This window comes from Balearica regulorum, chromosome 1 (assembly GCF_011004875.1).
Source record: "Balearica regulorum gibbericeps isolate bBalReg1 chromosome 1, bBalReg1.pri, whole genome shotgun sequence".
Classification (NCBI taxonomy): Eukaryota; Metazoa; Chordata; class Aves; order Gruiformes; family Gruidae; genus Balearica; species Balearica regulorum.
This window is the reverse complement of record NC_046184.1, coordinates 12,052,119-12,066,819: the sequence shown is the minus strand read 5'-3', so window position 1 is coordinate 12,066,819 and position 14,701 is coordinate 12,052,119. Positions and strand designations below refer to the sequence as shown.

At 39.2% G+C, this 14,701-nt stretch overlaps 1 protein-coding gene and 1 long non-coding RNA gene across 2 annotated transcripts in view; both read right to left on the bottom strand.

Moving 5' to 3' along the window:
- Positions 1-14,701, bottom strand: part of LOC142604867 (uncharacterized) — a 293,244-nt gene that overhangs the window by 199,668 nt on the left and 78,875 nt on the right. The gene's annotated exons all lie outside the window — the stretch shown is intronic.
- The window catches only part of SEMA3C (semaphorin 3C), a 127,916-nt gene that overhangs the window by 51,246 nt on the left and 61,969 nt on the right, over positions 1-14,701 (bottom strand). Inside the window, exons 3-4 of the mRNA XM_075773646.1 lie at positions 3,490-3,650; positions 976-1,038 (exon numbers count right to left, since the gene is read on the bottom strand). Coding sequence (XP_075629761.1) covers positions 976-1,038; positions 3,490-3,650 — 224 coding nt within the window. The remainder of the gene's footprint in view (positions 1-975; positions 1,039-3,489; positions 3,651-14,701) is intronic.

Sequence of the window (14,701 nt, the reverse complement as noted above, 5' to 3'; positions counted from 1 at the left end):
ATTTCATTGATTTTTCTTATAAATTTAGTAGTGAGAAATTGGCATTTTCCAGCTCAGATTAGAATCTGAATTCTAATACTAAAATATCAGTTAGAAAACAGCTATATCCGAAGAGCTAAAAAAGAAAATGAGGATAAAGACCATTAGGTGCTGCTAAACTGGTAAAAGTCAAAAGGTAGCTGAATAAAATTGAAATGTGACTTTCTGCTCTTTCTTTTGAACAAATCAGGTGTCTTCTGAGAATAAAATCTAGGCATATACAGACTGTTCAAATTACTTTAGGAACATAACCATGTTAATACACAACTCTGCCAAAGACAGGATCTGCTGTATTGTACCCCTTTCAAAAAAGCTCATTTCTATCTATTGTCTATAAAGAGTGGAAATTACCAGCTGATTTAGGTCCTTTGGAAAGTGTCTGCATTTAGATGGGAGAGCAATCAGCTGCGGTGCAAAATGTCTCAACAGAGCCTCTCCAGGGTCTGTGTTTCCTGTGACTCCAGAGATTGTCTCTACCTCTTATGAAAGCGATGGAAAGAGGTGTTTGGGGTGTCCCTGAGTCTGGGGTCTTCAGGCTGCGGACGGTGGGTACCACCCGCCTGTAGAGTCTGCTCCGGGGGCAAGCAGACAGCCAGAGCACTTCTCCACTCCAAATAACAGCCCAGCAGACTGTTCAGCATCACCCCCAGGACATAACTGGAAAAGTACTCTTACCTAATTTGACTAGGAACAAGAAAAAAAGGCGAGGAAGTGGACAATGCATATCGTTTTCCATCTGTCAAAGTCTGAAGGTGCATTTTGTTTAGATAGCCTGTTTTTTCATAATTTCACTTTCTCGTTTGGCCTGCAGAGCATTTAAAAAGCAAACCAAACACTTCTTTCATTTTGTTTTGGCTGCACTCAAGGTGCTCCTACTTTATTGCCAAGTATGTAATTTGTGTATGCGTGTGCATGTGCGTATGGATTATAACTTACCGTAGGATCTTTGCCAGCCATTTTGCACTCTTCAACCTTGTTTGCTGACGCTGGCCAGAAAATCTGTAAGGAAAGAAGTATCTTTTAAGTAACAAACATATTTATTGCATAATTTAAACACAACATTTCACTGCCTAACTTACACTAATAAGTTAATATTTTGATATCTTTTACGCCTTGATTGTAAGGAAAAAAGGATTTTCACTGATAAATGAAAACAAATTTCTGTCTTAGCATGCAGTAAACAAAATAAAGGCCCAGGTCTTTGGCTGATATCAATTAAGTTTATTACGCATTTTTAAGACAAGTTAATCAATTTATTTAGACTTCTTTCTTCTAAATAAGAGAATTTTTTCTTCATTATTCCTTAAATTACTGTCCATCTTTACTTTTTTACTTTTACTGAACTTCTAGCAATTATTCACACTAGAAACCAGAAGACTAAAATATTGCAAGAAGGGTTCCTGTAACAATTTTTCAGTTTTAACAGCAAAGGTTTGGACAGATGATGATAAAACTTGCTTAAAATTTTAAGATTTCAGGCTGATTTCTTGATTTTTTTCCAAGATACATTGCATTACAGACAGTTTTCCGACAAACACCTCCATTTCTGAGTGTTTATCATCTGATCTATACTCAAACTCGAAAGATTTTGAGCCTCTTCCATTATTTATTTTGATTTTGAAATAGAAAAGACATCCATTAGAAATCTCTCCCTAGAATTTTAGTAGGTGACAGAGCCTGATAATATTTAGCCTGAAGATAACATAAATAATAGCATTAAAAGATCTCTGTGTGTGTATATACATATACACACACACACACATATATATGCAGAGAGATGTAGGTATGTATGCATATGTATATAAGGTTTCTATAGAGGCATAAGATTAGCAAAGTGAATCTGTTACGAAAATAAATAAACAACCAAAGGGACGTGTGGAATTGCAGAGATTAATTCTGAGCCTAATACTGGCTGATCACATTCAATGCCAGAAAATTTTTGTGTGTTTTTACTTTTTGTTGATTTTTTTTTAATTCTTGTTTTTCCAAGCCTAAATAGCCTGTTGCGAGGCCTCACAGCTTTATACTGCAGAGTGTATTCCATGCCACAGAACCGACCTCCGCAGAGGATTAAACCCAACCTGCTAAGGGAAGGCTGGAGCGTGCCGTGAGGGAGCACAGCAGCTCCCGGACAAGGGTGGCCGGATCCCTGGTGAGATGGGAATTAGCAAAAAGGTCACACAAGCTATTTCAGACCGGAGAAGGCAGCCCCATTTCAGAGGAAGATTTCTGTGCCATTAGGAGGAGGAAGGGTGCATTCACGCCATCACGAGCAGCATTTAATTTAAATGTGTAAGTTAAAGTCAGCCTCCCCGGACTCCCTGCACAATCAATTCAGGTAGACAGGCATGTCCAGAGGGTGATTCAGAGCAAAGCCTAATTTAACTGCGCTTAATCACCCTCCAGCGGGGCCTCTCTCTCTCTCCTGACACATTAAAAGCCTTGCCTCTTAAGGAAGGCATTTAACTTCACTGCTGCAAGCTGGAGATCTCTGCCCCTCAGTACTCCTGAGGTACAGTAATAAAGCCCATAGATTAAAGGATCGGACGAATTTGGTAGAACAAAGTCTTTACGGTACACTTAAGATACTGATGTAGCTGTGATGATAATCTAAAGATAGGCAAGGCAAAGTCTGTGGAGAGGTAATATCTTAACAGTCAGGCTTCTGGGCACACAAGTAGTTCTGCAGACCACCTATTTTAAAAGCTGAGAAGCTGGATTTGAACTGGCTCTGGAGAGGAGAGGAATCTGTGAAAGTGGTTTAAACAGTTGATAATTTGATTATTTTCATATACAGGCTGCCTATTACAGTTTGGGGAGGTGGGACAGAGAGTCCTTAGAAAATGGCATCTTGATAAGTGAGAGATGCAGCCAGAAAAGAGGTGGTGTCAAGAGGCAGATGGTCATAGCGTCCAAAAAACCCCAAACAAGAGGTGTCTCAGCTACCCAGCTGAAGGGCGAGGGCTAACACAGACATAACAAAAGATTGGAGAAACAGTTCAGCGACTAGGCTTCAGAATATGAACCAAAAATAAGTATAGTTGAAGGTTAAAGGCAACTTGGTCCCTCTTGTTTTTTTCCCCATGGCCTGAAAACGATAGCATGTATCTCATTCTTCCTTACAGGCTTCTTTTAAAAGTGCATCTCTAAATTATCTTAAATCTTGGAGAGGACTGGAAACCATCAACCCATACAAATCTTCCTTATGAGGCCAAGCCATGCTGAATGATGCTTCAAAACGAGTAAACAGGTCAGCTTTTAAACAGTGTTTGAGGAGCAGCCATGCTAATAGCTTCTTCATCTTGCCTTACACATAAATCCAGGACTAACAGTTCAATAAAGTGTGGGCCTGGACTTCTGCCTGCTGCAAAATAATGAAATACACATTTTTGTCTTAAAAAGAAAGGCATGCAGTAAAACAACCTTGGATTCTCAAAATCTTGGACTTACACTGAGAGGGTCCTGGCTTATATTATTAATATTCAAAGACAGAATATGATCTTTGCTGCCCACGTAGATCCGATCCTGATCTTCATCCATTAATAATATCCTGTAATCCAGGGGACTGTGGGATATTCTGTGATATTCGGAGGTCTTAGTTTCTTGCAGCTCTGAAATGGTAAAGACAACAAGTTAGTAAGTGGTTCGGTTGCCTTTCTCGCTTCACAGCCGCATTTCTTTCTTTGAACACAAGTGAGGTCAGTAAGAGAAGAAAAACCCTCATCAGACACTTGGTAATAATGTAGTGGTTGAATTAAAACAAATTTCCCTTTCCCAGTTTGAATGCAATTTTTTTAATACATTAAATAGCTAGATATATCTCATGAAAATCAGGCATTGCTGTTATTCACTCATCTAATTAATTCTTATTTTAATGGATATGATTATTTACAGCTTTGGCTTTTAAGGAAGATCATATATTAAATTAATCAATGTGTTCAATACATTTTGAAGTTTATGACAGCAGAAAATCCACAAGATCAATGAAAAATACATAAGAACAGTTTACTTTCTTTTTCTAATAGGGGGCTTCACTAAGAATAGGGTTTTATGATTTTCAAGGTCAAATTTTTTTCATCATCATGCATGGTTTATTTAAAAGAAAAAAAATATGTATTCAGTCAAGCCTAAATGTGTCCATTTATTCAGTTGTTTGTTTATGGGAATGGGATCAAACTATCAAAACTGTAGAACTAACTTTTTTTTTTCCCACATAAAACTTTCTTCAATGAAGTGACGAGAAAAACGTCCTTTGATCTCAGTAATGCAGGATCAGGCCTGTTACAGAAATAGCACAAGCATCTGCAATATAAGTATTCCTTACTGCCCTTGAGAAAGCTCAGCCTTCCTGTCTTTGCTTTGCCAATATATTCTGACCCCCACCCAGATTATTTTTCTTTTCAGTAATAATAGAAAGGATATTTCTCAAGAGTTGAGAATGGAAAACCAAAACTTTAATAATCAATTTCTCCTTATTCAAGTATTTAACATATAATTATGCTTTCTTACATCATGAACAGTATTACTGGATTCTATTCCCTGTGAGTGTAAAAGGGTGGCAAATACACAGTACATATGAAAATGAAGCCCTCCTATAAAGTTTATTCAGAAAACTAAGAAGTGAGACCACATCCCTTCTGCAAACTGTTTGTCTGGGACAATATGGCTTGTCACTGTTGCTAAAGCCTAGTTTTTGCTAAAAGCAAAGTTTTTGCTCATTAGTTCCCTATAGAAAACAGTAGATGCCTCATCCAAAATTAATCACTTGTGCCTTTTAGATGACTAGATTAACATGGGCTAATGATATTTTGGAGAACAAAACTCTCAAAACAAAAATATTTTTTGGCTATTTGCTTTGGTTTTGTTTTTGGGTTTGGGTTGGTTTTTTTAAAAAAAAAAAGTACGCCTAAAGTATGCACTTTCTGTAAAACACATATTTAGCTGGAAGTATATTTTTTGCTTTGAAAATTACTTGGAGAGCAATTTTTGACAAACTGTAGTCAACATACAGGCAAAGGCTGCAGTCTCAGGACTTATACTTGTCTACTAGAGATCTAACGATTGAAAGACCACTTATCAGAATATGATTTGCATTGATAAATATAATACATAACTCTGCTTAATTTTTATCATGATTGTTAAATAGTTTAATAGGAAGATGAAAAATACCTTAAATTACTGAAAGATATGATGTTTTGATTCACTTAGATGTGTGACAGCTTTCAGGACCTAAGGGTTGCCTACATGCATTTATCATGGTAATATTAAAAAAAAAAAAAAGCAACATTATTTCTATTTCATATGTCCCTCAACAGAAGATAAACATAAAATCAAGATTTACATTCTGCACCTAAAAGCTTAAACTGAAACAGCACTCATTAAATATATATGAAAATTGTCCACAATTTTCGGAAGTCTTTCTTCAGTGCTTGAAAAATCAATTGATTTACTTTATTTTCAAAAATCCTCCCTATACGCTTTTAGCTAGGATTTTCAGAGGCACCTGGGAGACTCACCAGCATAGTGCCATTAAAATGCAGTCCCTCTGCTCTCTCTGAAATTCTCAGACTGACCTTTCACAACAAGCCAGAGAAGCTAGCGCTAATGCCTTTTCCTGGTGGCCTTACTAACTTTACTGTAATAGTTGGCAGCTGTAAGGTAAAACTTAACCTTCTCATAACTGTGTATTTGATATGCTAGGAAAGCGCAGATAAACTGGGAAAGGCAGCACTTTCCTGCATAACACTGGGTAAACGTGAGCACGCTGATTGCACAATATAACGCCCCTCCTTATAGCTTCAGTGACTGACAACGACTGACGATGAATAGACCATGGCTAACATAAAAGATGATCAAGATCATGACGACTGTTTTTAAGCAAGAGACAAAAATAGCAACAGATATTTGATTTCCACAGCTTTCATTTATTAAAATCCATTATTTTCCTGGATTTTTAACCTCTTTGCTATGGTATTATTCTTTCTAAGGCACCTGAAGGGTAATCTGTCCCCATCAAGCTGCTGAGGAGGAGAATACCTTATGACATGCCACTAGGCTACAGAAACTCAATACCATTCACAAGAGGGAAGGAAACCCCTGAAACAAATACTCTCATATAGATTTATTAGTTTTATTTCTTTCAGCTCACAGTTTATTAGCCTCTTAGGGCTACTCAAGCAAGCATGGAGGGAATTTATAATGGAACAAATTTTCATTTAATTTAACAAAATTTGCCACACAATCACCTAAGAAAATTTGATTTTTTAAAGATTTACTACCCAAGTGTTGTTACTTGGAAAAAGCAGTGGCTGGAAAGATGCTGTAAGGTCTTCCACATTCCTTTTCATCTCCAAAGGTTTTGTAAAAAAATGATGATTTACTGACCTTCAAAGCAAATTCTATTCCATGCTTTGGGAATTTAACCAAAGATTCGGCAGTAAACCCTGTATAGAGAATAATGTTGCAGACAGCTCTCTGTGAATATTAACAATTTTGTTTGGCGGTAAAAAAAAAGATTATAATATATTCCATATGCAAATAACTGTCATCTTTAATGATACAAGAATAATCTTTGTTCACCCTTTTTTCATCAGTCAGTGAATTTAGTTTTGGCTTTCTTCAATGATAAAGCCAATACCAACTTGATTCCTAGTGTTAGAAATCCGATCTTGGAGAACAGGTTACATAGCTCTTGTCTCTTTTAATGAAAAACAAAAGCTTCAGTGAACTCTCTCCCCAGAACTTGTATTAATATTATTATTATTGAACTACACATTTTGGAGATCCCAATGACTGGGAGTTTTCTCCGTACACAGCGTACAGCTTACTGACAATTAGGCAGTTTAACGCCTACTCTTTAATTATCCTTCTAATCCACCACAAAAAAGTTAATACAAGTATTATTTTTAAAACAGTTGTGTTCTCACAGGAGAAACAACAAAATATTTGTGTAATATTCTTTATTAACATCACAAAAGCCTCTGTAACTCTCAAAACTTGTTGCGTTACCCAGAACAAAACAAATTATAGCTATCACAGACTGAAAATCCAGGAAGGTATCTCTCCCGCTGACAAACACAGTCTGTTAAACCCAACCTGCATATGGGTATATGAGATACATCCACTCATCAGGTTGTCCTCTGAACATCGTATTAATCACTCAATATCAACCTTTCATCACTCCTTAATTCCAGTTCACCGAAAACACAGTTTGACTTTCCTAACGTAAAGCATATAACAATCCCTAATATGTAAGATAAGACCCTAATGTAAGTGACTTCCTCGGTAGACATCTTATACTGATGTTTGATACATGTTACTGAAACTAATACAAATTTTAGCAGAACCTTCCCAAAATATGATTATTTCCTATTTGCAGACCCACATAACCACTTGTTACTGAAAATTTCAATATAATCAAGAAATATCTTTACACTGCAGAGTTTGGTAAGCTACAGCCATGGTATGCAAGCATCCCCAGCCCAAGTTCAAAGCACTGAGCTTATCCACAGATAAGCTGTGGATAAACTACAATAAGTGAAAGAGTACACGCAGTCATCTCTGCACTATACCATTCCTGGGTTTCCAGCCTGGCTGCTCTGAGCAAATCTAGGATGCTCTGTCAAGCTTTTAATTTAGGATCCCCTGTGGTAAAGTACAAGAAATAATATGTTTTCCTCCTCTTTCCTGCTGACATAAGGATTCAGCCTCAGAAGGTTGTTTATGGGGAAGTTCAGAGCAGAAGCAGAGATTTGGTGTATGTGCATCAAAAAAAGGAGTAAAGCACAGCAATCCAGTTTCACACGCAGCACCACAGTGAAGGGGACAAACACAGCTTTCCAGAAAGATGGGCTACACCTCCCCAGGGAACCTCTGCTGCCCAAATCGGCATGGATATTATGTAGCCTTAGTGATTTGGAAGTCAGCAATGCAATGCTGTTCTCTTTTATGCCATCACAGGGTATGGGGTGCACAAACGACAGGCCGTGTGTACATCCAGCAGCAGGCTTGACAGCGTCAGCTTCTAGTTAAGGAGACTGTTAGACTATCTGTGTTGGTTTTGCGTGGCAAGGTTTTGGTAGCGGGGGGGCTACAGGGGTGGCTTCTGTGAGAAGCTGCTAGAAGCTTCCCCTGTGTCTGACAGAGCCAATGCCAGCCGGCTCCAAGATGGACCCGCCACTGGCCAAGGCCAAGCCAATCAGCGCCTCAGTGATAACATATTTAAGAAAGAGAAAAACAGTTAGAGAGCGCTTTTGCAGCCAGAGAGAGGATTGAGAAGATGTAAGAACATCTGCAGACACCAAGGTCAGTGCAGAAGGAGGGGCAGGAGGTGCTCCAGGCGCCAGAGCAGAGATCCCCCTGCAGCCCGTGGTGAAGACCATGGTGAAGCAGGCTGTCCCCCTGCAGCCCATGGAGGAAGGATGAGGGGGTGTAGCGATTCCACCTGCAGCCCGTGGAGGACCCCATGCCGGAGCAGGTGGAGGCACCTGAAGGAGGCTGTGGCCCCGTGGGAAGCCCACGCTGGAGCAAGCTCCTGGCAGGACCTGTGGATCCATGGAGAGAGGAGCCCACACCAGAGCAGGTTTGCTGACAGGACTTGTGACCCCGTGGGGGACCCACGCTGGAGCAGTTTGCTCCTGAAGGTCTGCACCCCATGGGAGAGACCCACGCTGGAGAAGGTCGTGAAGTACTGTCTCCCGTGAGAGGGACCCCACGCTGGAGCAGGGGAACGATGAGAGGAGTCCTCCCCCTGAGGATGAAGAAGCGGCAGAAACACCGTGTGATGAACTGACCGTAACCCCCATTCCCCGTCCCCCTGTGCCGCTGAGGGGGGCGGAGGTTGAAGCCGGGAGTGAAGTTGAGCCCGGGAAGATGGGAGGGGTGGGGGGAGGTGTTTTAAGATTTGGTTTTATTTCTCATTCCTCTACTCTGTTTTGCTTAGTAATAAATAAGATGAATTCCCTCTCTAAGTTCGGTCTGTTTTGCTCGTGATGATAATTAGAGAATGACCTCTCCCTGTCCTTATCTCGACCCATAAGTTTTTTTTTAGTTATACCTTTTCTCCCCTGTCTAGAGAAGGAGGGCAGTGATAGAGCAGCTCTGGTGGGCACCTGGCCCCCAGCCAGGGTCAACCCACCACACTATCTTAAGCCTTGTTAAACCTTCAGGTTGTGCCAACAAATATGCCAGCCCATGCCAAATGTGAAACTGCAATGTAAAATTTCACCTTCTAGGAACTGGAATGACACCAATTTTCTTTTCTTTTCTCTATTCCTTCTTCCCCCCGCCCTGAAATACATATTTAAGTAGAATGATATTTTTGCTTATTGCATCAAATGGAAATTGCACCCTTTTACTCACAGGTTACTTTTGAACAGGTGAAAAAGTAATTTGCACATATAAATTTAGACAGAGCTAGCACTGAAAGGAATGGTTAGATATTTTAAAAATGTGAGTGGAATTGGCGGTATCTGCAAAGTTACAAAAAATCATTTCAAAAAATGCTTCAGCCAGAAGAAAAGCTCTGTTTTACTTTAAATATTTTCCTTTCTACTTTGTATTGACTAGCTTCTGTGGTTTGGGCCTTATTAGTAGAAAAGACTGTAAAAGATCTAGTTAAAAGGTATCAGTTTTCCTAAGATTCTAATAATTTTAACTATTGTTTTCTTGGCCTTATTTCTGATTTTTTTAATGTAAATACATGGAAGAAATAAATGTATCACTTTTATAGTTTACATAGTACCTGTGGAAAAAGTATACTATTTATAATATTGCCTTTCAACAATGGGAGGATACAGTGTGCCTATTTGTTTAACCTTATGTACGGGAAGTCTGACTATTTCCTTTCAAAACTTCAGAACAAGTCACCTTTGCACTGTCGATATTCCTTTTCTTTGAAGAAATCTGTATTGGTTCCTCCTAGTTAAGGGGGTGAGATAAGAGAGCCTTTACAGCATTTTGCCACTGCTCACGCAGTGTTCATACTAAAGCCCAACCCTCAGCCAGCTCTCAAGTGAAGCTGATTATAAATGGGTACGCGGTCATTTGGCCAAAGAGCCATAAGCAGCCAGATGTGCTACTAGTCAGTCCCTTGTGTGCCTTAACCACACGGGGCCCAAAAAGCTCAGGTGGACCTTTGACCTTTTCTTTATCTCTTTATCTCTTCTTCACGCATGAGAAGTCTTTGCACTTTTTTTTTTCAATGCTGTTAGAGTGAAATTTGGCTTTTTGTATAAGGAGGTAATAGGTTTATAAGGACTGGAAATGACAGATGTGCACACTTGCTAGCTTCTGAATCTGCCTGAAAGGGGTTTAATTACATTTTTATTAAAAAAAAAAAAAAAAAGCTAGTGAGAAGGGAGAAAATAGATTTACAAGTGCTCATAAAATCACAGGCTAACTAATTAACAAGATCACTTGGAGGATAGGGAGGAAGGGAGTTCAGACAGCACAGGCTGAAACAGGAGCTCTCTTTGCCCAGAGCTAAAATGTATCATTTGCTAGAAGGAAACTTAATTGTTATATTTGGAATGAGGGTAAATAACATGGAAATGTCAAAGATATCTAAATATGATCTGGTTTAAATATACACCTTGACTACTTGTTGGTATATTTGCTAAATGAGTTGGAAATTGAATTTAAACATTAGTGGGTTGAGATAGTGAAGTCTTTTATAAATCGAAATAATGGTATCAAGGTGAAGACTTTGGAGAATCAAGCCCAGAGGTAGCTCTAGCATGTCTGAAGAACAATCTGTCACCTTGGGCAGCTCAGCATACACATTAGGAGCAGTAAAACACTCAATAGCTCTTTGTGAAGGGGACCATGTGTTGATAGGAAAAGACATACCAGTTAATAGTTGACCTTAAGCAGAGTGTTCACATATGGCAGTAGGTGAGTCCTTTTTTTACAGTTCACAAGGCACATAGAAGTCCTAAAATCCTGGTAACTTGCAGACTTTAAAATGATCACAATGGAGTATTAACTGGATTTTGATCTTGGGGCTTTTTAAAAATTGTACTGAAAGGAGAATCACTCATAACAGAGTGCTGTTTTATTAAATCTATCAAAAACTGTAAGAGAATTTTTCATCTTTGATTTGCTACTTTGAAGAATGAAGAAGGAGGGGTAGATCCACTGAGGTGTGGGCAGCTCCCAGTTCTGTGCAGAAGGAACGTACTTTCTAAGCAAAGGCAAACGTACAATGAGAGAATGTCACTTACTTGTGTGTGGGGAATGTATTCACACGGCTCTGGGGCGCGTTCATCAACCCAACGTACCCCACAAGGTTAAGTGCATTTTTATTGAAGCTTTACATTACGAAGAAGAGACACTATTAAAATGCTGGGGTTTGGTGGTTTGTTTTTTAACTTCCATAGATATTGCCATGATGAAATCATACCACATTCCACAACAGAAGCCCCACTCCGAAACAAAGAGGAAAAATATGTCAACTTTTTCCAAACTGCAATTGCATAGCTATTCCAAGCCTTGCCAAAATATTCCACTATTGAGATTCCTTCATTCAGAATTATGCAAGACCACCCACACCCTCCAGCCAGCCAGTCTCGCTAGGCTGTAGACACTTCTGGCATAATTTTCAGATTATTCCTCCACTTACGTCGCTGCAAACCTGGAGTAAGTCCTCTTGAAGTCTGTATAGGTATTTCGATAAAAACATTGAAAAGTGGGTTTCTTATTTTTTAATAAGTAGTGTGCAGTTATAATTTTACTGGTCATCAACTTTATCCCTTTATATAATTGCAATTTGTGGGGTTTATTTCAGAAGATGTCACAAATGCTGCCACTCTACAGAACTTTCCAGAAGATATCTGATTTTTCAAATATTACCTTGCTCATTTCTGCCCATTATTAAGCTGTCCAGGCTTTACTCTAATTTTTAGTCCCAAAATCAAAGAGACAACTTTGGCAAGCATGGAGAGCCATAAACACAAGCCAACTGGGTTTAAAATTACTGCTGCTGAGTTGGCCACATCAGACGGGAGCTAGTCTTCTCTGTGTCTTGGGCATAAAGAGCTTGTGTATAACAGCTCTGCAGTGTGCAAACTGCTCTCCAAGAGTTGTAAGCTGCATACTTCAAAGTCTGCACAGTTACACAGAGTTTACCCTTTGGTTTCTTTCCAACAGACATGGAGAGGGTCCTTGCCACATTGTCCAAGGCCGCACAAGCTCAACCCGTCTCACTAGCCTGGTTGCACACAGTGGCTTTGCCATTGGTGCTTGAGATGTTTTTGCTTTCCAGATGCAGTGTGAAAAGCTTTCTGTTGCCAAGTATGACATTATTTTTGAGATGGAGCAAGAAAAAAAGCCACAGCCATGGAGAAGTCAGACAAATTCCACATTATTTTACTTCTTCTGGGAGCAGTATATCTTTTCATTCTAATCTCTTGTGTTTTCTCTCTTGCTTTTTTTTCTAGTGGACCAGCAATCACATCATTTGAGGAATGGCTGTGCTTCCTCCTGTGATGCTCAGTCAGGCAGAGACATGTTCCAAGTTGCTATCAGACTAACTGGCCAGCTGAAGCCTTGACTGTGCAGACACCAAAACTCTTTGATCCAAATTTAAAGAAAGATATGAGAAATGGAAGAAAATTAATTATTGTAATTGTCTGTCTGAAAAATGAATTAAAACTGAAGCTAGTGCTATTCTCCAACTCAGAACTGGGCAACAGCATGAGAACTGTGAGCTGATCTCACATTCATTCATCTTCATCCCATTTGCCACTAGTGACTAAACCTCTGGGAAGAGAACGAGGTCTGAGTGGACTTCTCATTACTTTTGCACCTCTTTCAGGCTGTTATGGTTGTGATAAAAGCAAACCTTTTTAGGCCTAGGTTTGTGTATCTGACTATTTACTCCCCACAAACTGATGTGGCAGATGATGTCAGCTGGGACGTCTTTGAATATTGGAGAGGGAGAGAGAGGACCAGGGAGAATGTAAGTAAGGTTGAGTGAAAGGTAGGTTGTTATACTGCTAGCATGGTCTTTCTTTGCAAGTTTACCTTTCTGTTTCAGTGTAAGAGTGTGCTTTTCAGGTTTACTGAGGTAGACAGTAAAGACATAATTTTCCCTTTGCATAATTGACAGAGGCAGCTACTCCCCAAATGTGCAGTTTTGAGGTGTTAATACACTTTCATTGATGTACCGACAACCGCGCTTCTGAATTGTAGTGAAGAACTATCAAATGTGGCAAAATAATCAATACCTTAAATAACGAATGTATGCTAGTAGTCTCTTAACTTCTTTTCTGACCAAAAAAGCTCTTCACATCAACTCACATGCACAGTCTTTCTTTTTCTCTCCAAGCATATTGTCGCTAAACGGCAGAATTACTCCTGTTGCCAGAGCTAATAAAAAGTCATTGAGAAAACACAGCTCAACCACTGAAATATTTCATTATGGTTTCTGTAATAAAGTAAGAACCCGCTTCACTGTGGTGAGGCTGAGGAACCCTTTTCATTATATTCCTTTCTCTCCTTCAGAGAGCAACCTCCGCAGAGATTCAGCCGATCTCTGTTTCTGGGATTGGCATTACTGCCCTTGCTGCAATAATCCTTGCCTTTATTGATGTTACCAACTTTAGCTGCAATTTTAGCCACAGATCTCCTTAAAACATAGTGGTCCTTTCTTCGTCAGTCACTTCTCACCCCTACTCTGTATAAAAGAAGGACAACTTAGTATATGCAGGCTTGGTTACAGTTTCATTATTATTATTATCATTTTAATCAAATTAGGATTAGCTATCAGGAAAACATCAGGCATAAAGAGATCAAGCTAAATCCCAAGTGCTTAGCTTTTATTCATTCTTCAGTAAAATAATGTAAAATTTACTCAGCTATGAGCTGAAGAAGTATTGGAGAGCAGTATTTTGCATTCAAAAGAATTTCATTTATAAATTCATATCAATAGTTTGGTGAATTAAAGGGTGGTGTGTTTAGACACAGACAATTCTGAATACAGAGGGATGCTCATAAAAGAAGCCAAGTTGTCTATAGCAAAAATAAGGAAACAGGTATGTGGGATGGTGGGTATCACATGCAACTAAGTAAACTACTGCTCCCTTATCTACTGTGTTTTCTTGTTTCCTATCAGTATGTCAGTCAATGGTATGCATATACCTGGTGTCTATACACTGTTGTCTATATATCAGATAATCATCCCTATGGACTCAGTCTAGAAAGTTAGCAAGCTCTGCTTTACATCTGGGAAGGATAAAAGAAACACTTATTCTCGCTCCACTACATGAAAAAACAAAGCAGCTGGAGGTCAACAAATGGCATCCCCCCTTCACTGAACCTTCAATGAACCCCGAGTCCAACATGATGCTGGAAGGCTCATTATATTGGAGATAACGAACTTTACCAAAAGAGACAGCCACACGCAATTACATAGTTCTTTCATAACTGTATTTATCCAAATGTCCTCTTGATATTTCTACTTCTAGAATAGAAATATTAGAATAGTAGAATACTTCTCCACAATATTTTTCATTCCTTTTTCTATATTTCTTTGTTGTTCTGTATGGTTAAATTGACCCATGTAGCCTAATGCGGGCTCTTGACTAAATTTGATTTTGCACCCAAGAGGCCACCCAGCCTTTTGCATTGACAGGAAGCAAGCTGCTTTCTGGACGTGGGTGTT